The 26766-nt window shown below is 40.3% G+C and overlaps 1 protein-coding gene across 5 annotated transcripts in view; it reads right to left on the bottom strand.

Moving 5' to 3' along the window:
- EGF (epidermal growth factor) overlaps window positions 1-26766 on the bottom strand; it is a 198747-nt gene that overhangs the window by 92905 nt on the left and 79076 nt on the right. For all 5 annotated transcript variants that reach the window (XM_077476716.1, XM_077476717.1, XM_077476715.1 and 2 more), the window contains 7 exons: window positions 17990-18112; window positions 12581-12706; window positions 12239-12375; window positions 9276-9424; window positions 7171-7275; window positions 6540-6760; window positions 584-751 (listed from right to left, as the gene is read on the bottom strand). In XM_077476716.1, the coding sequence (XP_077332842.1) occupies window positions 584-751; window positions 6540-6760; window positions 7171-7275; window positions 9276-9424; window positions 12239-12375; window positions 12581-12706; window positions 17990-18112 (1029 nt within the window). The remainder of the gene's footprint in view (window positions 1-583; window positions 752-6539; window positions 6761-7170; window positions 7276-9275; window positions 9425-12238; window positions 12376-12580; window positions 12707-17989; window positions 18113-26766) is intronic.

A 26766-nucleotide genomic window follows, 5' to 3' on the forward strand; every position in this document is an offset into this window, starting at 1 on the left:
CCCGCATAGTTCCAGGTGGCTCCAAGGAGTCTTTTCTTCCTCCCAGGCTGCACAGCAGCCAATCAGAATCCTCTGTATCCTGAGACAGGTGGTGGGCTCTCCTCCAACTCCCTGTGACTGTAAACCCAGCCCAAACAAGTGTCCTGTTTCTATCTCTGCCCACATAGCCACTTGTTTACTCACTGGCAGTTGGAGAAAGAGGGAAAAACTTTTTGGGCAGCTGCAGCATCCCAAAAGATAGCTAAGTTTATGTGCCAGTAGGCATAAAGTGTCACAGACCAAGGCTACATACTAAATGCTGTTCTTAACACTTGTGCTTAACAGCAGAATTGGTCCAATCATAGCTGATTTGCAGGGTCAAGTTCTAGAACCACAGTTCCATTCGTTTTTAATAGGGCCAGTAACACTAGGAGGAGTATAAGTTGTGACCAACTGCCCCCCCCCCCCTTTGTGTTGCATAAACTCACCAAAAAAATAATGTATTATGATTATTAATTATTATACAGAATGTGTATAGCATATAAAGTAGCAGACATACAATCTTTATAATGCATATCTATATCGGTTCAAAAATAAGCATTACCTAGCTTCACCAATGGATGCACGACCACAAGAGCGGAAGGTCTCTGCATACTCCCACGGAGGCGTACCCAGCTGTGTGTGTTCTTCCTGTCCATTCTTATTATTGATGGCTGCACCCAGTCAGACAACCAAATGTGATCTTCAAATATGGTTATACCAAATGGATGACCTGAGAAATATATACAAATATAATAATCCACAGCCTTTTCCTTGTATTATTCATATAAATTCGACTTCTAAAAACCTATAGATGAAGAGTGTAAGGTGAGATGTCTGTTCACTAGGCAGGCCACCCCCCAAATAATGCAGCAATGAAACAGAAGGTGGCTGGGGTACAGTGGAGATGTAGTTTACTACAAATATACATAACCAGTAACCCAAAACAGGGAGTTAAAGAAGCCATATCTGTAACGAAAAATGTAATACTGTATTGAACTTAGTTCACTTAGCCTTACCTTTCATGCTAATGGCCTGATCTAGCTGAATGTCATTGGAATGGTGATTACTGTATTTTGGGGTGGAAGTAGTCATTCCAGGACAATTATTCTGGTAAGAACACATTTTAGGGAGGGTTGGATTTTGTTTTATCTTTTGGTAGTACACGATAAAAGGCATATAGTAGTATTAAATGCTGTCTTTTTCACACCAAAGAGCCAAAGCACCTACGTTACTGAAGCTGGAAAAGTGTGAAGAAAAACCACTTCCAAAAATACTACTCTTCAAGTATATCTAAAGCCAAAACGTGTTTTTTACTTTGAATAGAGTGAGGAACACTTGTATTGCTGTCCTTGTCCTATTCTGGTCAAAACTTTATAAGAGGGGATTACTCCTCACTTTGAAGGAATCAGTATCTTTAATGAGACACAGACGGCAAAATATTTTTTTAAAAATGAAGGAGCTTTATCGAAAACCAAAAAAGTTTTAATTTTAGAAACACCGATATCTGTATTTTCTATAAAATATTGAGACATTTTGATACAGGCTGTACATGCAATAACTGATGTGTGGCTGTGGAATATTACCACTTTAATATGACATATCTTAACTCAGATATCTTCATGTTTAATCAGCTCTTGATACAGTTACATATAAACATAATAACCAACTGTAATTCATGCTCCTTACTACATTACAAGAATATGTGTGCATATTATGTGTCCCAAACTTTCAGAATGAAGACCTAAGACACATTAAATTCCATTGCACACCTCTTAGCCCCTGTACACACGGCCGGAGATTTCCACAACCAAATCCGTTGGATTTTGTCCGTCAGATTTAGTCTGACGGTTGTGTCCGAAACTGTTGCATACACGCGGTCGGACTAAGTTGTCGAAAAATCCGATCTTTCAGAACGTGATGACGTAATTTAGTTACAATGGGACTGGATTCAGGCTAGTAGCCAATAGCTTTGATGTAGGAATTTGATCTGAGCATGCGTGGCACTTGGTCCGATCAAAATTCTCTACACATGATCGGATTACGTCCGACCGGCCCAGTTGGTCGGGAAATATTTCAAAACATGATGGAAAATTGGGTCCGACGGAGATTCGGACGGAATCAGTCCGATGCATACCACACACAGTCGGATTATCTGACGACACGGTCCGATAAGACGCATTCCGACGGATTCTCCGACCGTGTGTACGTGGCATTAGACCCTCCACCCAGTATGTCCACAGTTGGATCACCATGTTCACTCACTTTTAACTAGCCCAAATACTGTATTTAGAATCTGGAAATGGGATAACCTCACTAAGGTCTGAACTCTAGTGACAACTGGGTTTTTTAGTAATAGGTTAAAAAAACACAGAAATTTAATAGCCCAAGACATCAACAGGATTTTGTTCCTAAAACTAAAACTGAAAAGAAAACATAGGGGGTATTAGATAAAGCTGCTGTGCCACTTTTCTGGCCTTAATTCCTTTCGTTAATGTATTGCCCCAAAATTCATGAAGCATTTGCAACAGTTTTGGTTCTGGCAGCAACTAGTGCACCAAATTCAGGTAGTTCTAAAATGTGCCACTATTATAATGTTATAACACCACGCTCAATACTCTCCTCTTTTTGCCCAGTTACCACAGATGAAGTTAATAAACTCCTCTCCATGGCCCACCTCACTACCTGCTCCATGGACCCTGTCCCCTCATAATTACTGCTACCACCTTCCCACTCTATCCTTAACTCCCTAACCCACATCTTCAACCTCTCCCTCTCCTCCGGCACCTTTCCTTCCCTGCTCAAACATGCACTGGTTACCCACATACTCAAAAAACCCTCACTAAACCCCACCTGTTTGAACAACTTAAGACCCATCTCCCTGCTCTCATTTGCCTCCAAGCTCATTGAACACCTTGTCCATGACCAAATGAGTCGCTACCTCATGGACAACAACCTTCTCGACCCCCTACAGTCTGGCTTCCACCCACAACATTCTACTGAAACTGCCCTACTAAAACTCACCAATGACCTAACTGCCAAAACCAACGGCCACTACTCCATACTCATACTTTTAGACCTCTCTGCTGCCTTTGACACAGTTGACCACCTGCTCCTCATCAGAAAATTATGCAGCCTTGGCCTCCGCGATTTCTGCTTTATCCTGGTTTTCCACCTACCTATCTCACTTTCAGTGTCACTTACAACTCCATCTCCTCCGCTCCCCTTCCTCTTTCTGTTGGGGTACCCCAAGGTTCTGTCCTTGGGCCCTCCTATTCCCGCTCTATACCTCTTCCCTGGGCCAGTTGATAACCTCCCATGGTTTCCAATACCACCTCTATGCCGACGAAACCCAGATCTATCTCTCCACTCCTCAACTCACCCCCTCAATCTCCTCACAGATCTCAAACTTACTGAATGACATATCAGTATGGATGTCCTGGGTGTAATCCTTGACTCTGACCTTTCCTTCAGCCCCCATATTCAATCACTGGCTAAATCCTACCACCTTCACCTCCGCAACATCTCCAGAAATCGACCCTTCCTGACTAATGACACCACAAAGCAACTCGTTCACTCCTTGATTATTTCCCGCCTTGACTACTGCAACTCTCTCCTTAATGGCCTACCCTTAAGCAGGCTATCCCCCCTTCAGTCTATTATGAATGCTGCTGCTAGACTAATACACCTCACTAATTGATCCATGACTGCTGCCTCTCTCTGCCAATCCTTTCACTGGCTTCCCCTACCCCACCGTGTAAAATTCAAAATGCTAACCATAACATACAAAGCCATCCACAACATTGCCCCGATCTACATTACCAACCTCATCTGCAGATATCGCCCAAATTGTCCCCTCTTCACCTCCCAGGACCTCCTGCTTTCTAGCTCCCTTGTTACCTCCTCCCATGCTCGCCTTCAAGACTTCTTCAGAGCCTCTCCCATCCTCTGGAACTGCCTGCCCCAGTCTGTCCGATCAGCCCCAACCCTGTCTACCTTTAAGAGTTTCTTGAAAACTCATTTATTCAGGAAAGCCTATCCCACACCCACCTAACTGTCCCCGAAAAAATCATTCTCTGCAGCTATTACCTTTTGTACCACCACCCCCTCCCTTTAGAATGTAAGCTTTACGAGCAGCGCCCTCCTGTACCTTTTGTATTGTACTGTAATTGTGTTGTCCCCCCTATACATTGTAAAGCACTGCATAAACTGTTGGCGCTATAAAAATCGTGTATAATAATAATAATAATGTGCCACAATGAATGCGCCAATTCAAAATGATGACTATTCGTATCTTACGAAAGTGGAACTAACGAAGACCAATTCTCTTTTGGCATAGAGAGAGAGAAATTGGCATAGACAATTTTTGCAAAAGTTTCCTGTGTGCATTCTAAAAGTAGCGTAGCTTATGCCAAATTCAAGTACAAGTTCGAGACAGGTATGTGAATTTGGTGCATACTGCACTATTTTTTAGAATGCATGGCAGACACTTTTGCAAAATCTGTCTACATAAGTCTTTAAAAATTCCATGGATTATCTTACATAGTTACCTAGTTAATCAAGTTGAAAAAAGACACAAGTCCATCTTGTTAGTCTGATTTTTTTTTAACAAGCACTCACTGTGCCTACATACTCATTATGTAATTTCTATATGATAATCTGCTACCTGTAGCTTGGCTAATGCTTCAGGGTGTTGTATTTAAAAGTAAATCTATTAGAAAATGGGTACTACCATTGCTTACCTGAGTTTCTTGAGTGCTATGCTAAAATTTGGGGTTCAGGACTGCTAGAATCCATGAACCAGAATTTGTATGCATATCAGGAAAGTCAGAGAAAAGTCAGAAGTTGAGAAAAAATATATAAACTGCGCTCAGGAAAAAGTTACATATAGAAATTACGAAAATAAATACAAATAAAAGTGAAAACAAACTATAGGCAGCAGCTCTAAGTGAGATACAAGCACTGAATTCAATGGAAAATATGAAAAGCTGCGCCAATACCAATATATGATAAAGCTAACTATATAGAACAAAAAAAATAAAAAATACATTTTTATCTAAAGGGTGTCTGACTCTCGTACAAAATCAATGCCTAAAGAGCAATCATCCAATTGTGCATATAGCAAACAAAAAAATATGTATTAAGTAAAGAACATGTAGTCCATATGAATTATGAAGCTGCATATAAAAAAGTGAAAGTAAAAAAAGTGAAAGTAAAAAAATTTGTGTTTATAAATTATAGTCCAAAAAAATATTCCAATATGAAGACGGTTATCATGTCACCACCGTGAATCCACACAAAACTGAAGATCTGTGCCCGTTACCAAATAAGTGATGCGCTTACCAGAAATATGGATAATAACAGCCTTATTGATACTAGCCCACAGCAGGGTAATGGAACAACAAATCCCGATTCCGGCATCCACAATGGCCCTTAGCATGGATATATGGCGATACAGCAGCCTTTAAAACTCCAATGATCAGTGGTCACATATGTCTCCGGTAACCCCATAAAGGAAAAAGAGATGCCTCCATAGCGTAAAAACGTTTGGGTATTTTATTAAGATAAAAGAATCACACTTACATGAAAAAATTTCTTAGGTCAGCATTGAAAGCGGAACTGAAAAACGCCGGCCGGCATTCAAACAAAGCGTCCCGTCCTCCCCTCAAAGAGCGTGGTGGCGTCACTGCGTACCTTCCCAGACGCGTTTCGTCATAGGTGACGTTATCAATGGTTCCCCATTGATTTATCATATATTGTTATTGGCGCAGCTTTTCATATTTTCCATAAAAGTCAGAAGTTGTTCTTTCTCAAACTTGTTCCAGGTTTGTGACTCCAAGTATTGAAGCCAAATAAAAAGCATGATGACCAGGTAAGTAGTATTTGCAAAATGAGAAGTCTCCATATCAAGGGAGAATAAATCAATAAATTGAGTGAAAAATCACTTCAATTATCCAGTCATGTGAAAAGCAAGTTCTGCTTATTTCATCTACACATGCCTGGGCATTTAGAATGGATGCCCAGGTGCCCAGGCGCTCATTTATTGAGTGAAGGTTCTCAACTCCCTTAGTAAACCAGTCTCATTTTCTCAGAAGAGATTTCTGTTAACTTGGATCCATCATGTAAAACTAAAAATCTATCATAAATACTACAGCAATAACGAAAGTTGAAATTCAGTTGTACATATGACCATGTGGTGCATGGTGGGAATTGAATATGCCTTAAAAAGTTGATCACATTCTCATTACAGTATATATTTTTCTGTCAAAAAGGATGATGTTCAGCTTTATGCAGACATGTAATAAGTAAATACAACTTACACCTCTGTAGTGAAAGAATATATGTTATATATGCAATACCAGTCTTAACATACAATATCTCTAATGTGCCGTTGGTAAAAAGATAATCCTATTCCAAGCTAGTGTTTTTTTACAAAATAAAGTGCATCTGATTTCTGTAATATAGACTGGGTTTAATAATTTGACAGGTGGTTTTATTTACATGATTTACCAAAACCTCACCTACATCATGGGATAGGCTGTGGCGATTGGAGCCATCCAGATCTGAAGATTCAACGACCGATTTCTTGGCATCACACCAATAAAGCTTATTAGTGAGGGTGTCTACAGTGATTCCACTTGGCCACACCAGGTTCGTATTGATCACAATTCTTCTGTCCCTTCCCTCAAGACTGGAGCTTCCTATTTCAGGAGCAGATCCTATATCTGTCCAAAACAATTTCCTAAAAAAGAAAGAAATTCCAATTCTAAAATACTAGTATTAGTATATAATTTTTTACCCAGGGCACAATAAGGGGTCTGTTCTTAGATTAAAAAAAAGCTTAGGCCCATCATCTGCCACTCTAACACTCAAAAACAAGTGAAACTTTAATTTATGGTGCACAAAAGCATACTACCAGCCTCCCACAGTGAAGTGATCAGTGCCTAAGCAAACAATTGCTAGGCCCAAGAGCTAACATATGAGTGGCAAGCTTAGCTGTATGCTAATATCAACTTTCAGAAAGCTGGTATTTGCGTAGGACATTTCGGGGGACTGTAGTGATGCACCTGAGTTGGCACAAGTATACCATCTTTTCTACATGCTTACTTTAAACATATAAGACTAGACAAATAATGCACTACTGATTCATACCCAGCCCGCGGATGTAGACAAATTCCTCTGGGCTCATGCAAGTTTTCGTGGATAATCTTTTCTCTGTTTTCTCCATTCAAGTCACTCCTTTCAATGCAGGATTTTCTATTTATTGTTAAAATAACAAGATGATAAAGTAATAAATTCATCATTCAGTAAAACAATGAAAATGTATTTACTAGTACTGGAATTTAAAAAGCAGACATTTTATATATATGTCCTTATCTACTGTGTACCCAGTAATGCACAATTCGTCAAGAGCACACACGTGCATGTTGTTGCAAGTTGTTGCATGTATAAATTGAGGTATCAACAAACAGCTTAGGATACATGCAACCCTATATAACAATAACAGTTGGGAGGTAGATGACCCAGTCTAAGATCAGAATGTTTTCTAAAAAACATTATATTTCAATCCCCAGAACAGTCTTTCTCAACGTTTTTAGCATGGAGGAACTGCTTAAAGTAATTCATAGGTTTTGGGAAATACCTGAATGTAAGAGGGTTGAATTTATGCCAGTTAGGTGCTGCCCCAGACAGGAAGGTGAAGGTTAATGTTTTTTCCAGTTCTTTGGTCTTGACAGGTTTTCTTTGGGTCCAACCCACTGATCCTGTGCTATAAGAGAGGGACAGTGGTCTGGAGCAGAGAGGTTACCGGGACCTGGGGCTCATCCCCGAAGACTCCAGCACTGGGAAATGCTACTTTTGGATCCCCTGATTATACATATAGTCTACCTACCTTTGCAGGTATGCTGGGGCAGCACATAACCTGAGTTTAGGATTAACTTGGATTAGGGATGTAGGAAGAAATATCGTTCTTGCATGTGGATTTGTAATATGTTGCACTATTCCAAGTAAAGCTTTTGAAACCTTGTTCCCACCTGGTCTGAAGTTACTAAAGGGGTGTAATATAAGCAGGGGCGGACTGACAACTCATGGGGTCATAGGAGATTATGGGGCCCCCAGGTAATCAGACATTATGGGCCCACACAGTATACACAAACACACACACACAGTATACAATTACACAGTATACACAGACATGTTTCTATTCGCTGAGAAAGTACTGGAGAGATGGGGCTATAATCTCAGAATTTTTAGACCAAAAGGATGTCGGTAAGGGACATTTCAGAGACAGATGTAAAAAAACACAGATTTTTACATACTTTCCCTGGTTTTACTGAGGCTGGCAACCCTGGTTGGGCCCCCTAGTGGCACGGAGCCCTCGGGCAGTGCCCGAGTGGCCCAATGGTCAGTCCGCCCCTGAATACAAGTAACCGGCACCTTGCTACAGTTCAGGTCACTAAGGTACTTTGAGGTATAAAGACAACAGTACAAGAGTTAATAGCGTAAAGAGGCAAGTGGTTAAATAGGGTAAGAGAAGTTTACCAAGCAGCCTGTCAATACGTGTGTGCATGGCAGGACCCCATAGCATTACCGAGAGTGAGATAGTTGTAATACACTGGACAGGTAGATGTGGAAAAGACTCAGCGTGCCCCTCTTAAATGCAAGTTATGGTGAAGCTGTACATTGTCACAAGGAGGACAGTTATGGTGCAAATGTACACGGTGTATGTTCGTCTCCAAAATCAGAGGCCTGCCTTAAGTATTCCCAGACAGAGGCCTCAGCTATGTCCCAGGGCATTAATGAAAATGTCACAGAAGTAAAGGTACCCCATGTGTAGTCAAGTGATCCTGTTACAGGTGCCTAGTGTAGCCCAGAAGAACCCACCCCGGGGTAGTCCTCTCATATAACCCAGACTTGGCACCCAACAAGTTAGGAAAAACCACTTGCCTACTGCCCCCTTACAGTTTACATGTTAACATTTTTAAACTTACAGCTCATTGCACATTAGTGTCAGTAGGTCGTACTGAGTTTTAAATGAAAGAATAATGATTGGGGTTTCTGTAATCATAAAATAAATAACAATACTTGCCAAAAAATAAAAACAGACAGTGAAAATTGTAGTGCCCAAACTGCAACTGCCCTCACCTCAAGGAACCCTAGAAACCTCTGAAGGATCCTTGGATTTCCATAGAATCAAAGCTGAGAAAGGCTGCCGTACAAGATGTATATGCATTTTTAATCCTCTTTAAGATACTTACCCTCTGTCAGTCCAGTACAGTTTTCTGTTTATGGCATCAATGGTAAGTCCCTCTGGCGTGTCTACACCTTCTGTAATCACTTTTTTTCGACTGCTTCCATCCATCTTTGCACTTTCTATGCACTTCAGAGCTGTGTGTGCAAAGTAAATCTAAGAATAAAATTGTACAGACACATAAAACATCATGACTACAGATATGGGTTCTAGATTACTCATAGTAGTAAAAAATAAATATGTAATGTTCATTAATCTGCCCAAAAATAACATTGCAGTTCCATGACTATAAAATCGTATTAGATAAAGGCAGAGATATCCCAGAGCATCTGTTTTCAAATATACATACAATGTATGGTGACATGTTTATTTATTCCAATCAAGGCTGCTTTTAAAAACACACTTTTTTTCCTTATGAATAGGGGGGGTTAGGGAAGGCTTAAAACTGCTGTCAGGGTTTTTTTGCCATTTATATCTCCATTTTAGGATAGGACATAATTGATATAAAATGTAACTAGACATTAGTTGTCTGCTGTCATTATGACTGGTAGATGAATCAAGGTGGATGAAAACCATGCAAGGCTGCCCTCTTGTGGAGTATTATGAGTATAACAATTATATGTGCATAGACATCTTAAGATGCAACTTTACCTAAAAAATTTGAACAGGTAGGCAAGATTTTTAATGCAGAGGGGACATGCATTAAATTTATTTATCTGCCAGTCTACACTGAACACTGAGCTGTGCCAATGGAAACTGTATATACTTGGATATTGAACTCACTGAAGTGACAATTTTGTCACTGAAAAAAGGAAATGATCAATAACATCATATCTACATTTATGTACAAAGGCATCGGCATTTAAAATTTCTATTGTAACACAGTTCTGCGCAAATAGCACATTTTTTTTGCTATTTTGAAAAGTTTAGGCAATAATGTTTCACTTATTGTAAGACATTTGAATATTAATGTCATAAACAATGTTCAAAAATTGAAAATGAAGGTGATTCCAAAGTGCTTATTCAGAAGTGATCATATTGCTTTATGTAAAGATTCAAAGCAAGCAACTTAGGTATCCACTACCCTATGTTTTTTGGACATTCCATTCTTGCTGGATGCAAGGATTGATATCAGCATAAAAGGGGTATGAACAATTGCAGTCCTTTGGCTATGGAGGTACTGATAGGCATAATTAGCTAGATTGATTTGCTATCAATTTTTGCTATCCATTTTTGTCTCTGGGACAAGGGTCTCGAGGAGATAAAGAGAAGGTGAATCTACCTAGAGAAGATACATACAGAAAAAAAAACATAAAATGGGTTCTAATTCCGCCCTATATTAAACAAACAGTTTAACCTGCACATCTCCTGTTGTACGTATCGACTAACCCATCCATATTTAGATATTAAAGCTTACCCCCACCCCAAAGCACTTTGTGACATCACAGGGGGTGGGGTCTCTGGGTGACATCATCAGATGGCCACGTCCCCTGACTATTTAACCACTTAAAGACCGAGCCTATTTTTTAGATGTGTTGTTTACAAGTTAAAAACTGTTTTTGTTTTTTTTTGCTCAAAATATACTTAGAACCCCCAAACATTATACAGTTTTTTTCTAACACCCTAGAGAATAAAATGGCGGTCGTTGCAATACTTTCTGTCATATCGTATTTGCGCAGCGGTCTTACAAGCGCACTTTTTTGGAAAAAGACATCAGTAAAGTTAGCCCATTTGTTTTATATTGTGAAAGATAATGTTACGCCAAGTAAATTGATACCCAACAGGTCACACTTCAAAATTGCGCCCGCCCGTGGAATGGCGACAAACTTTTACCCTTAGAAATCTCCACAGGTGACGTTTAAAAAATTCTATAGGTGGCATGTTTTGAGTTTCAGAGGAGATCTAGTGCCATAATTATTGCTCTCACTCTACCGATCGCGGTGATACCTCACATGTGTGGTTTGAACACTGTTTTCATATGCGACCGGTACTCACATATGCGTTTGCTTCTGCACATGAGCTTGTTGGGACGGGGCGTGTTTAAAAAAAAAAAAAAAATCTTATTTATTTTACCTTTTATTTTTTATTTTTACACAGTTTTTAAAAAATATATATATATATATTTTTGGCACTTTGATTCCTATTAGAAGGAATGTAAACATCCCTTGTAATAGAAAAAAAGCATGACAGCACCTCTTAAATATGAGATCTGGGGTCAAAAATATCTCAGATCTCATATTTACACTAAAATGCAATAAAAAAAAATTGTCATTTAAAAAAAAGATTTTAAAAAATGGCCCTTTAAGAGCTATGGGGGGAAAGTGACGTTTTGACATCGCTTCCACCCTGCAAAATCATGGAGATGGGTGGGGGCCATCTTCCCCTCACTCGTCTCCATGCACAGCTCTGAGAAGGACCAGATGACGTCCACCAATGCCGACGGCTCCGGTAAGCGGTGGAGGACACCGGAGCGCGGCAGGAGGGGGGCCCCTCTCCCGCCGTCGATAAAAGTGATCTCGCAGCGAATCTGCCGCAGAGACCACTTTTATCTTGTAGCCGACCACCGGCCAAACACGAGGATACAAGGGTTATGGCAGCTAGCTACTGCCACAATAACGATATCCACCCTCAAAATGAGGACGTATATTTAACCCTTAGTGAATTGACCCCTTAGTCTTAAATTTCCTAACAACTTGATTATATGCCATTGCAAATTGCCAGCACTTATTAAGGATATACCTATTAACATAAGTGACTTAAGAAAAAGAATGTGTACACTGTACAGTATACTGCATTGTTTTATCTAAATGTTTACTATTTTTTTGTATTTTCTGTCTATTAACTAGACGCTTAGAATTTCTGTATAAAGTTCTGTACTAATGGGATAATTGAGACATGGACATTAAAAACTCCCTTTGACCATAGGGCTTTGACATACAAAGTATATATGGTCTGTTCAACATACACTACCCTATTTTCCATAGGGTCATGGTCCAGTGCTAAGACTCTCCCCATCTGTGTGTCCAGTAGACTGTCATAATCTGTCCCATCAAAGTTCATTTTCCGGATATCTTGTACATTTGTAAACAGTAAGAATGGCCGAGGACCTGTACTTAATGCACAAAGAAATATTAATGAGTTAAATGAATACTGTCAAAGAAGAAAAAAAAGAAATGGACAACAAAAGTCAAAACTATATTTAGTATTTTGTAACATGGTTAAACCATTTATATATTTGCCTTATCTTTGCCCGATGCTTGCTATTTTTATTGCTTACAATGGCAACAAAAAAAAACTATAAAATCTACTAACCTGAAGCAAGGCAACGCTTCTTATCCCATTGTAGAGTGTATCCAGGAAAACAGTCACAGCCCCATTCTGCTCTTCTAGTCCTCCTGCATATCTGGCTACATCCTCCGTTGTCAGGAGACGAGCAGCCTTGAAAACAACATATCTGGGGCACTTATGATTTTGTATACATTTACTACACATAACATCTTTTGGGTTTTTCTAACTATGAATGTGTGATTTTATTGCAGTCCTACTTCACAACAGCTTCCAGCTTTAATGAAAATATATAAATCACACAAGAAAGACAAATGTATCAATATCATACTTGCCAACAGTCCCGATTTTCCCAGGACAATCCTGATTTTGGGACCCTGGTCCCGATCAGAAGCCGTCACGATTAAAGTCCCAGGATTTTGCTTTTGTCCCGGAAAATCAGAACAGTTTTTGGCACCGGAGCTGCTTCTGGCCCCAAAAATATGGCCGCCGCCACCGCCCCGAGATCTCTTTCCTGTTTCCCCCTAGCTCTCAGCTCAGATCCGAACTCCGCCCCTCCAGCCCTCTGCACTGCAGATCCTCCCACTCTCCCTCACAATTTTATTCGTCTGTCTACCACCCCTGCCCCCGTCCATGCTCCCCTGTTTTCATGGTGTTTTACTGAAACAGTTTTCCCCATGAAAACAGGGGCGGTAGACAGCCAAATAACATTGTGAGGGAGAGTGGGAGGAGCCGCAGTGCAGAGGGCTGGAGGGGCAGATTTCCGATCTCAGCTGAGAGCCAGCCGAGAGCCAGGGGAAACAGATTTTCTGCGGGAAACCAATGTTGGCACAACACCGGTTTGTGAGATGCAGAGCCAAGGGACTCTACTGCACTGGGTGCACCTGATGTAAGGAGGTACTCCGCTGCCTGGGGACACCTGATGTAAGGAGGCACTCCACTGGGGATGCTTGATGTAAGGAGGGACTCCACTGGGGACACCTGATGTAAGGAGGCACTATGCTGGGGAAGCCTGATATAAGGAGGGACTCTGCTGGGGACGCCTGATGTAAAGAGGCACTCCGCTGGGGACACCTGATGTCCCCGGGATCCTGCAATGTCCTCCCGCTGTGTCCATGGGCTGTGTTCCATTCCCTGCGAGCATTGCGACGCATGGGGCGAAACCCAGCAGAAAATTCAAAATAGTGAAAAATACAGAACGCATTAAGTACACTGTAATCTGTAAGATTACATTACTGTATCAAATAATTTCACCTCCCTTTTTCCCTAGTGCTTTGCCAGTGCCCTGCATGCACTTTTATATTATATACAGTATACTGTTCTTTCTGCCTGGAAACTTGGGATTTTCCATGGCAACCAAAAAGCGTCCTTTTACATCAAAAGTGGTTTTAGACCAGCTAGAAAACAGTGACAGTAAATTGGGATCACTTGCAGAATTTAGCGATAGTGATTAGTGGGGAAATTCGTCATCAAACACTGAAAGTGAGGACAGTGACAATTCTCCGACTGAGCAAATTTCAGCGTTTTTGATTTGATTACATTATTGAATACATTTTATTATTTTTGATAATTATTTATAGTTATTTATTATATTATAATTCATGATTTCATGTTTCAAATGTTATCATACCTGGGATGTCTACTAGACTCTTGTTTGGACAGATTTAAGTGAGTTATTCCTAAGAAATACATGCCTACAATATAAAACTCCAAATTTCTATGCAAAACAATGCACCGCTTTCAGACACAAAAATCTGACATAGTCATACCTCCAGGGAGGTTAAAGAGGTCCTTTCATGCTTTTTTCTATTACAAGGGATGATTCCATTGCTTGTAATAGGAATAAAAGTGATCCAAAACATTTTTTTTAAAGGGACAGTGTCAAAATAGAAAATAAAAAGTAAAATAAATAAGTGTAGGACGTATACTTAACCTCCCTGGCGGTATGACTATTTCAGATTTTTTATGCTCAAAGAGGTACAATGTTTTGCATGGAAATTTGGCATTTTATATTGTAGGCATGTAATTCTTAGAAATAACTCACTTAAATCTGTCCAAACAAGAGTCTAGTAAATATCCCGGGTATGATGAAGTTTGAAACACGAAATCATAAATTATAATATAATAACTATAAATGATTATAACAAATAATAATATAATAATAATAAAAATGATTCAATAATGTAATCAAATCAAAAACACTGAAATTTGCTCAGTTAGAGAATTGTCGCTATCATTACTTTCAGTGATTGATGACGGATTTCCCCACCAATCAGTATCGCTCAATTCTGCAAGTGATTCTAATTTATTATCAGTGTTTTCCAGCTGGTCTAAAATCACTTTTGATGTAAAGGGACAGTTTTGGTTGCTATGGACAATCTCCAGTTTCCAGGCAGAAAAACAATATATATAATATAAAACTGCATGCAGGGCACTGGACAAAGCATTAGGGACAAAACGGATGTGAAATTATTTAATACAGTAATGTAATCTGTAAGATTACAGTGTACTGTATGTATTGTGTGTGTTTCATTTTTTTAATTTGGCGCCGGGCTCTGTCCCCGTGCGTCGCAACGCTCGCAGGGAACGGAACCCGGTGCTGTGATGAATCAAGCGGAGGACGGCTCGCACACACAGCGGGGAGACATCACAGGATCCTGGGGACAGGGTAAGTAGCTGTACCTGGATCCTGCGATGTGAATCCGAGTGTGGCTCGGGGTTACCGCTTTTGGTACTGAAAATCCAGCCCGAGCCACACGCCAGGGAGGTTAAGTTACGCCCTGCATATCTAAACAATGTTCAAACTACACATGTGAGGTATTGCTGCGATCGTTAGTGTGAGAGCAATAATTCTAGCAATACCTCAAAACTGGTAACCTGTAGAAATTTTTAAACTTCGCCTATGGAGATTTTTAAGTGTCAACCTTTGTCGCCATTCACCGAGCGGGCGCAATTTTGAAGCATGACTTGTTAGGTATCAATATACTTGGCGTAACATTATTTTTCATAATATAAAAAAAAATTGGACTAACTTAACTGTTTTCTTTTTTTTTTATTTAAAATTTCTTATTTTTTTTCAAAAAATTGCATTTGTAAGACCGCTGCGCAAATAAATGTGACATTAAGTATTGCAACGACCGCCATTTTATTCTCTAGTGTGTCTGAAAAAAAAAAAAAAAAAAAAAAAATATATATATATATATATATATATATATATATATATATTTGGGGGTTCTAAGTCATTTTCTAGCAAAAAAAACCTAATTTGAACTTGTAAACAAGTGTAAAAAATAGGTCCTTAAGTGGGTAAATACAACAACACATGTGAATGTTTTTAAACCATTTGTCATTATGCTACCTCAATAGCTTGGTTTTTATGTCCATGTATTTACTCATGTTTTTAATAAACTATGTAACCATGTTTATTTCTTTTGTTGACCCCCGTGCTCACCTCACTCAAATTGCCATGAGGTATTTTTGCTTTGTTGTACTGTATAGGGATCGAGGTGTGTCACGGGCAGTACCAGACCTTTCTCTTTTTTTTTACTCAACCTGTTCTGTGTTTAAATCTGAGCTTTAGCCGCTGAGCTCAATAAACTGGCTTTATTCAGAAAAACAACTATTACTAGCTTGGTAAACATGTGTAAATGAGCATGCGGTCTGGAGATATAAATATAATATATTCAAGCAATCCTTTAGCTATAACTATCAAAAACTATTTTTTTTTTCAAGTGTAACTTTTTAGTCCTGAACATAATAAAGACAGAAAATATACACAGAACACTGCATATTCGTAATACTATAGATAATATAAATAATAAAATAGTTATATTGTTCTATATACTATATCTACATATTCAATATATTATTACATTGTCATGACAGACTAGGTCACTAGGCAGGTCCATGATGATCATTTAACTATTTATTTATGTTGGCACACAATGACAGGATGCTTACAGACATGTTGAGTTCACCAGTTGGGGAAGATTTACTAAAACTGGAGAGTGCAAAATCTGATGCAGTTGTGCATGGTAGCCAATTAGCGTCTAACTTCAGCTTGTTCAATTAAGCTTTGACAAAAAAAAGCCCGGAAACAAATTGGTTACTATGCAAACTAGACGCGCACTGTCGAAAAAATTCGCTCATTTTTGTTTTCGTTTCAATCAGTTTTTTTTCCCCCATTTCTCGGGTCATTCGTTATGATCGCAATTCGTAAATCCGTAAATATTAAAATACGGAAATTTGAAAATCCGAAAATAAGAAAGAAAATCTGAAAATTCGAAAGAATAACTAACTATTACGTTATAGGTAATGGAATTTACTTTCAAATTTGGCTGTTAGTAAATGTAACGAATTTCTCAAAAGTTACGAATCATCCAAAATAATGAATGTCGCATCTAAACAAATGGAACAGAACAAATTAATCATAAATAATAATAATAAAAAAGTTTTTATTATTATTATTGTTATTTCTTATTATTAATTTGTTCCGTTCCACGGCATTCATTATTTCGAATAATTCGGAACTTCGGATACATTCGTAATCGTTATGTTCACTAACAGCCAAATTTGAAAGGAAATTTTAATACCTATAATTTAAAGCGGTGTTCCAGCCGTTTTTTTGTTTTTTTTTTAAAGTCAGCAACTACAAACACTGTAGCTGCTGACTTTTAATAAGAGCACTTACCTTACCATCCTATCTAAGGGAAACAGCCCGTTTCCTACTGCGCTCTGCAAGTCACGCGGCGCTTTGTGAATGGCCCTGTTGATTTCTGGGACACACGCAGGTCCCAGAAGACAATGGGGCAGCTCGCCGAAGAGGAGGAAGTGACCGAACAGCATCGCGGAATAGGAAGAGGCAGATTAGGAAGCAACAGGCATTTCTGGTAAGTAAAAAGATTTTTTTTTTATAGATTTTTTTGGACAAAGTTAATGTTTTTTTTTTTTAAGGGTGGACCTCCGCTTTAATAGTTAGTAATAATAGTTAGTAATAGTTAAGTTATTATTAGTTAGTTATTATTTCAGATTTTCGAAATTTTAGGTTTTCGGATTTTCGAACTTACGAATTTTCGAACTTACAAATGTCTGAATTTGCAAATTTACAAATTTTCGAATTTATGAATTTTCAAATATTAGATTTTACGAATATTTGTAAAAATGTGTTAAACATGTTTTCGTTAATTCGGATAGTTCCGAATGAACTAATTTGTCGAAATTCGTTAGAAAAACTATTCAGGATGAAACGAATTGCACAGGTCTAATGCAAACTTGCACCAGACTTTGTACTTTCCAGTTTTAGTGAATCCATCCCGTTGTGATCAGGCCCATGATGATGTGCCATATGGGAAGGGGCTGGAAATGTCATACATGCTGATAAGAGAGGATGGCTAGTTCATTAACGTGACCATTATTCTTTCTAGAAGTCCTGCATACCTGTGCACCTTTTCCCATCACTAGCAAGCACTGATCCTTCGGGGCAGTAGCAGACAGGTCCTCCAGCTGTCTGTACACAGCCATGACTGCAGTTTCTATTTTCTTGTAAGCAAGGTGTCACATCTAGCAGATTGAAAAAGAGTTGTCTGATTAAACACAGCTGTAAGCATTATGAATTGAGCAAACATCTGTAATTAACTACCAGACAGATATAAATATTGTGATGGATAGCAGGTGCTTTCCTTTTCTATGTAAACTTAAGTCTTTTCGTATTTTGTTTGCCTGAAAAAAACTTCCATTGTACCCAATAGGACAAAAGATAGTGAAATCATAGAAATATAGAAACCAGTAGGTTGCCTTCACAGGTTTCGTATAACAGTAGCCTTATGAGTAATGCTGGCTATACAGGATGCAAAAAATCGGCTGCAATTCTGTCGTTTAGACAGTTTGTCCTTTTTTAGGTCAGTTAACGGGCACAAAATCCATAATCGTTTTAAATGTTTTTGAGCTGAAAAATGTTGGAAATTTTCAGCCGAACAAACGATAAATTGAAAGGTTAACTGCTTCACCCCCGGAAGATTTTACCCCCCTTCCTGACCAGAGCAATTTTTGCGATTCGGCACTGCGTCTCTTTAACTGACAATTGCGCACTCATGCGACGTTGTACCCAAACAAAATTGACGTCCTTTTTTTCCCACAAATAGAGCTTTCTTTTGGTGGCATTTGATCATCTCTGCGGTTTTTATTTTTTGCGCCATAAACAAAAAAAAGAGCGACAATTTTAATAAAAAGCTATATTTTCTACTTTTTGCTAAAATATATATCCCCCAAAAATATATAAAAAAACGATATGTTTTCTTCTACATATTTTTGGTAATAAAAATTGCAATAAGCGTATATTGATTGGTTTGCACAAAAGTTATAGCTTCTGCAAAATAGGGCAGTAATGGCAAATCTTGGCACCCCAGATGTTTTGGAAATACATTTCCCATGATGCTCATGCACTCTGCCGTGTAGTTGAGCATCATGGGAAATGTAGTTCCAAAACATCAAGGTTCGCCATCACTGAAATAGGGAATCGTTTTATAGCATTTTTATTATTATTTTTTTTTTTACTAGTAATGGCGGTGATCTGCAATTTTTATCATTATTGTGACATTATTGCGGACACATCGGACAATTCTGACACATTTTTGGGACCATTGGCATTAATACAGTGATCAGTGCTATAAAAATGCATTGATTACTGTAAAAATGTCACTGGCAGTGGTTGTGAACCCTTACAGACCACTTTTACCTACAGCTAAGCCTAGATTAAGGCTTACCTGTAGGTGCAAGAAATATCTCCTAAACCTACACGGTTTAGGAGATATTTGCAAAAGACGGGCACCGCTGTCTACAGCATGTTACGAGCGATCACGGGAGCCCAGCGGCCATCGAGACCGCCGGGCACTCGCATCGGGCTTCGGGGCGAGGTGCAGGCATGCGCCCCTAGTGGAGACCAGAGGGAACAACGTAACATAACGGCGATTTGCGCAGCTAAGCCATGTTACCGCAGTATAACTGCGGCTGGTGGTTGGCAAGCGGTTAATTCGAACTGTTTGCACTAGGTATATGTAAAACAAACAAACAAAAATGTATTCATTTATGTCCACTGAACGATTTATCGGTCATTACATGATGGCACTATCGTTCGCGCCTCTGGCCGAATGTATGTTTTTCAAAAATGGGTTTAGCCGATTTTCTGTCTAGTGTATGGCCAGCATTAGCCTTTCTGTACGAAACATAGCAAGGTATTTTTATGGGAAGGTGAGCACCGAACACTTTTATTAAAAGTTATTTTAATACTGAATCTGTAAATCCTGCTTCCTGAGACATAAGCCATTATAAAGTCATTTATGCCAGACAGATTTTTTTTGTTTTTTTATGAGATTTTTTTCTGGTTCCCATTGCTGAAAAAAATATCTGTTGAGTGCAACTCACACCAAGGAGGGGAAGAAATGAGCGACAAGACCATGGTGACAAGTAAAGAGCAGGACTAAGGATCATGAAAGCGTAGTACGGCGTACATGAAGATGAGAACATAAGGACCTGGTAAGTGCTTATGCCTGACGGGTGTTTGGTGATGGTACATTACATGGAGGATTGGAAAAGACACAGCTTCAAATATTACTGTTGGAATGAAGGTTTAGTGACAAGCTGCAGCTGACAAGTGTTTGTGAACAGAGATTAGCATGGTGCAAGCTACGGACTAATAAGACACTTTAAATGTTTGATTTATTTCTTTTACATACTCTTATATGTTTTGTGCTGTCCAATCACATTTATTTATTTATCTATATTTATATGGTTCTGCGATCCTTTATTATTTAGCTTACTCTCAGGAATATCAAATGTATGGATTTATTTTTTATTTTTAAGGGACTGTAGGGAAAAAGCATTTTCTATTCACCATAAGACATATTGGGGGTTATTTACTAAAACTGCATGGTGCAAAATCTGGTGTAGCTCTGAAGAGAAACCATAGAATCAGATTCCAGGTTTTATTGTTAAATCTTAATTGAACGCGCTGAAATTAGAAGCCGAATTTCTATCATGCACAGCTGCGCCAGATTCTGAGTGCACCAGTTAGTACCATTGTTTGCGATATGGCACTGCGTCGCTTTAACTGACAATTGCATGGTCGTGCGATGCTGTACCCAAACAAAATTGACATCTTTTTTCCCACAAATAGAGCTTTTTTTGGTGGTATTTGATCACCTTTGCGTTTTTTTGTTTTTTTTTGCTCTATAAACAAAACAAAAAAAAGAGTGACAATTTAGAAAAACAATCAATATTTTATACTTTTTGCAATAATAAATAATAATAATAAAAAAAAATGTAAAAAAAAAAAATTTCTTCATCAGTTTAGGCCGATATATATTCTACATATTTTTGGGGAAAAGAAAATCTCAACAAGCGTATATTGATTGGTTTGCACAAAAGTTATAGCGTCTACAAATAGGGAATAGATTTATGGCATTTTTATCATTTTATTTTTTTACTAGTAATGGCGGCGATCTGCGATTTTTAGCAGGACTGCGACATTGTGGCGGACAGATCGGACACTTTTGACACATTTAGGGGTTAAATGTGTTCCCTCAGGTGTGTTTCTAACTGTGGGGGGATGGGACTAACTAGAGGAGGAGACATATCACTGTTCCTGATTATTAGGAACAGACGATCTGTTTCTCTTCTCCTGTCAGAATGAAGATGTGTGTGTTTACCCACGTTTACCCCCGTTCTGTCTCTCCAGCCCATTATCACATGTGGCTGGTGGACATCGCAGCCGCCGCCCACGTGCATCAGGTCCCCCACGGGCGCCTGCTATGGCTACATCTATGGCAATTTGCGGGAATGAGCCGACCTGCAGCAGTATAATGACGGCGGCTGGTCGGCTAGTGGTTAAAGGAGAAGTACAGCCAAAGCTCATTTGTTCTTTCCCTGCGGATCACAGGAGTGCAGTTCATTCTGCGGCATCGGGGGTACAGCGGTAAAGCGACACTATTTTTAGCTGCACTTTACCGTTGAGGTTTTCGGCCACTAACAGGGCACTTTTAACCCCCGCTAGAGGCCAAAAAAGGGTTAAAAATGCTGCAGCTGCACTTTGCCGGCGGTCCAGCGGTGCTACCTATTGATTTCAATGAGCAGGGGCGCTTTAGGAGTGGTGTATACACCACACCTACATCGCTGCAAAGATGCGGCTTGCAGGACTTTTTTTACCATCCTGCCAGTGCACTGCTCCAATGTAAAAGCCCTCAGCCCTCCTGGAGTGAGAGGAGAGGCTCTTTCAAGGTGCTTTGCAGGCACTATTTTTAGCATTATAGCACCTGTAAAGTGCCTCAGTGTGAAAGTAGCCTAAGTGATATTTGAGTAGTAAGATATGTAGCACCCTCTAGTTAGTGAGTGCTAGAAGTGAGGATTTTTTTGACAGGGTAGGAAAATTTGGGCAGGCCTAGCTGGTGGCTAGGCCTGTTTGTTTCCATTCTGGGCTGGGACTGGCTCAGGGAGATTTGGGTGACTGACAGGTGGCATCACCATCACCTCCCCCTTCCTTCTAGAAGGTCCTGGAAGGAGAGGAGAGGAGGAGAGGTAGAGCTGCCTGAGTTATCTGTGGAGCCTTGACCAATCCCCAACTTGGATTGGCAGGGTGCAGGCCTCCTTAAACACCTGTGGTCAGCCCAGCTGGGGGAGAGTTGTCAGTGGAAGAGCTGGACTGAGAGAGTGTGGAGGCTGTGCCCCAGTCTGGGCGGAGGGGTGGGGGGGTGGCCCTGGGCTGGGGCTTGGGTGCATCTGGGAGGAGTGAAGAGATCCTGGAATCAGAAGCACATGCGAGAGCAGGAGAGAGGACAGCAGGAGAGAACACTCTAAGCCCCTGTACACACGGTTGGAGATTCTGCCAACCAAATCCGTCGGATTTTGTCCGTCGGATTTAGTCCGACGGATTGTGTCCGAAACTGTTGCATACACACGGTCGGACTAAGTTATCGAAAAATCCGATCTTTCAGAACGTGATGACGTAATTTCGTTACGATGGGACTAGATTCAGGCTAGTAGCCAATAGCTTTGATGTAGGAATTTGATCTGAGCATGTGTGGCACTTGGTCCGATCAAAATTCTCTACACATGATCGGATTACGTCCGACCGGCCCAGTTGGTCGGGAAATATTTCCAACATGTTGGAAAACTGGGTCCGACGGAGATTCGGACTGAATCAGTCCGATGCATACCACACACAGTCTGATTATCTGACGACACGATCCGATAAGACGCATTCCGATTGATTCTCCGACCGTGTGTACGCGGCATAAGAGTCTAAGAAGGACTACTGGTCGCAGCCAGGAGGGTTGGTGAATAAGCACAGTCGGGAGGACTGGGGAGGCACGTCTGAGAGAGCTGGAAGATTGCCGTTTGAGAGATGGGTGCAGAACCAGTGGAGAGAGGACTGTGGAGAAGGGCAGTGGAAAGGGGTCCTTGCAGAAGGATGGCTGGCAGGGCCTGAAGAGAGCTATCTGAGAGTTGTAGCTGAGCAGAGGACAGCTAGCACCTGAACTATTCTACACCACAGGGGCCCGAGGTTCCTACCCACAAAAGGCAGTTCATTAAGGCCTGGCTGGAGCAGTGTGAGGCCTATCCACATGGTGCTAGTCTGGAGGAGTGACAGTCTGCAGGCAAGGGAAGTGCTGGAGAGAAGATTAAGGTGTAAGTACAGTAAGTGTACATAGTAGTCCCAATTGATTGCTCTACAATTCATAATTGTTTTACAATTCAGAATTAATTGTTCTACAATTCCTGGGCATCCCATAATTCCCTAATACCCATCCAAGTTGAATCCCCTCAATAAAACAAAACACGCTATGGACTGGTCTGTGTTACTGAGTGACTGTAAGATGGACGTTGTGTTGGACAGGGTGACGGGTGAACCACAATTTTCAGCAACCCATATGCTAGTAGTTATTACAATTTAATAATGATTGAATGATGATTGTGTACAATTTAGTGATGATTGAGCCCTCGTTCACATTGGAGAGACTTGTCATGCAATTTGACAGGTCAAATCATATGACAAGTCGCACCTTACTGTTAGCAATGACCCTGTTCAAATTGGTGCGACGCCAACTTTGTGGTTTGAAAAAGTAGTTCCTGCACTACTTTTGACCAATTTTGGGTGCGACTTGCATAGACATCTGTGCATGAAACCATACAGATGTCTTGAAAGTCGCACCTAAAGTTGCACTGACGCAAGGCTTTGAAATCGTGCAATTTCCGATCAAGTCACACGATTTCAAAGCCACATTCAATGTAAACAAGGGCATAGTCTCTATTATTTTTCTTCTTTATGCATTCTAAGGGTACATTCACACCAGATGCAGAAGAACTGCATCAAGTAGATATTGTGGTGCAGTCCCACCACCACTGGAAGACAAGGCAAAATGTCTTGTCTCCTAGCTGGCTGGTTCAGACCATACTTTTTTTCAGCGCAGTGTAAGGCAATCCACCATCTTGCAACAACCAGTAGAACCTGTGTGACATTTCAATAAAGTTTGTTTAAAAAAAAAAAGTGAACAGTGAGATGTGCAGCGATCAGCACTGCACACCAACCACTGTCTTGTAACTCAGTGGCTAGAATAGACCAGGGATATGCAATTAGCGGACCTTCAACTGTTGCCGAACTACAAGTCCCATGAGGAATAGCAAGACTCTGACACCCACAAGCATAACACCCAGAGGCAAAGGCATGATGAGACTTGTATTTTTGCGATGGCTGGAGGTCCGCTAATTGCATATCCCTGGAATAGACCCTAAAAGACCAGAGACATATCAAAACCATCCTGCACACAGCAAATGTTCAGGGGAGTAAGCTGCTCATAGTTTGTGAAAACTTGTACATGGGAAGATGGTGAGGGGTCTGCCTAAAATCACTCATAAAGCTAAAGCTTTTTGAATTTATTCAGCTTCTACTTAGGCCGCGTACACACGCGCGGACTGTTGGCCCAACTTTGTCCGTCCAACAGTTTGAGCGAACAGTCCGCTCAAACTTAGCATGGACGGACATGGCCACACACGACGAACGAACAGTTTGCTGAAACCGTGCGCGATGACGTGAACGGCACGTACGACGGGACGCAAAATACGACGTCCTATACACTGCATTATAACTTTCGGCTTGAAAATCCTTTCTGAGCATGCGCGGAACTTAGTTTGACGAACAAGCCTACACACGGGCGGACTGTTCGTTGAAACAAGGTTTCAGCGGACAGTTTTTCGGAATTTCCGTAAAACCTTGTCCGTCCAACTGTCCGCTGAAACTGTCCGCTGAAAGCCCACACACGAGCGGACTGTCCGCCCAAACACTGTTCAGCGGACAAGGTTGGGCCAACAGTCCGCGCGTGTGTACGCGGCCTTACTCAATTCAATTATTACAAGTTTAAATGGCAGCTGCATTGCATGTGAAAAGTTGTGTATAATGCAACACAAGTAACAACCAATCTGTCAATCACTCACCAATATACAGCAAAATCTGCCTATAGTCTTTACTGCCCATTATGAGGAACTCATATTTTTCATTTTAAACATGCTGTTGTATGTGCTTGTCATTTGCTGATGAATGCATTTCCCACATTTTAACAGGAAAAAAGTGGGGAGTGAGCACTGAACACCTTTATTAAAAAGCTGTTATTTTAATACTGAATCTGTAAATCTTTTGTCCTGTAATTATTCACGCAAGATTAGTTCATGTAATAGTTGCATAACCAATGTTTAAAACAATGAATCGTTAAATCTGTGTCTTGAAGCTAATTCCATTGTGCACGCTTCCTACAATTAACATTATAGATTGAAATGACAAATTACAGTTGCACGAACATGTCTGCAAAACACAGACAAAGATTACAATGCATTTATCTGACTCTGCACTAGTCACCTCACAATAAAACAGCATTTACAGGAAATTTGTAATCTTTCACATTGGAGAGCTATTCTAAACATTCTCATTAATTTAGTGAGCAAAGGAGAAGAAGGCAAAATAATGAGAGTCATTAAAGCAGCAATATGTAATTTGTTAAATTGCTTTAATGCAGCGAGAGTACTCATAAACTAACATAAGTGACAGTTTCCTATGAGGTTGTTGATAACATTCAACTATGTAATTAGTGGCAACAATAATTAAAGTGTAACTAGACCACAGAGATCTAGAATTTATGAGGACCAACAACACAAACCAATAGATCCTAATGAAAAGGACTGACAACAGGGGCGGACTGACCATTCAGCAACTCGGGCACTGCCCAAGGGTCCCGAGCTACTAGGGGGCCCCATCAGGGTTGCCAGCCTCAGTAAAACCAGGGACAGTAAGTAAAAATCTGTGTTTTTTTTAGATCTGGCATCTGAAATGTCCCTTGCCGACATCCTTTTGGTCTAAAAATCCAGAGATTATGGCTGCCCCGCCTCTCCAGTACCTTCTCAGCCAACATATGTGTATACTGTGTGTACATGTATGTGTAACCTGTGTGATTTTATACTGTGTGTGTGTGTGTGTTTGTGTATACTGTGTGGCCCCATAATCTCTCATTGCCTGGGGGCCCCATAATCTCCTATTTCCCGGGGGCCCCATGAGTTGTCAGTCCGCCCCTGACTGACAAGAACTATAAAGGAGAAATCTGCCCACAGACAGCAAAAGAAGAAACGCAACTGGGGTTCTAACTACACATGTGCATTCGTTATTGTCCAAATGCATTTTCGTCCAAATTCAGGGATTTTCGTGTTCGTTTTAACACAATTTAGCAGAGGAATACTAAAGCAAGGCAATCCTAGAACAAAATAAAATTGTTCATCAGAATTTATCAGTAAGCTTAACAAGCATAATGCCACGTACACACGACCGTTTTTTCCGTCCGAATAAACTCTGACGGTTTTTTCCTGATGGAGTTCCACTGAAACTGTCTTGCCTACACATGATCACACCAAAGTCCGATCAGCTAGAACGTGGTGACATACAACACGGGACTAGAAAAGGGAAGTTCAATAGCCAGTAGCCAATAGCTGCCCTTGCGTTGTTTTTGGTCTGTTGGAATAGCATACAGACAAACAGTTTTCCCGATAGAAATTGATTCCATCGGAAAGATTGAAAACACGTTCTATTTCTAGGTCCGTCAGAATTTTCAAAAAAAAAGAGTCTGATGAGGCCCACACACGATCGGAATATCCGATGAAAAGATTCCGTCTGACTTTTTCTGCCG

Source organism: Lithobates pipiens, unplaced genomic scaffold, assembly GCF_037356315.1.
Source record: "Lithobates pipiens isolate NorthernLeopardFrog02 unplaced genomic scaffold, aLitPip1_a1.2 Scaffold_13, whole genome shotgun sequence".
Taxonomy (NCBI): Eukaryota; Metazoa; Chordata; class Amphibia; order Anura; family Ranidae; genus Lithobates; species Lithobates pipiens.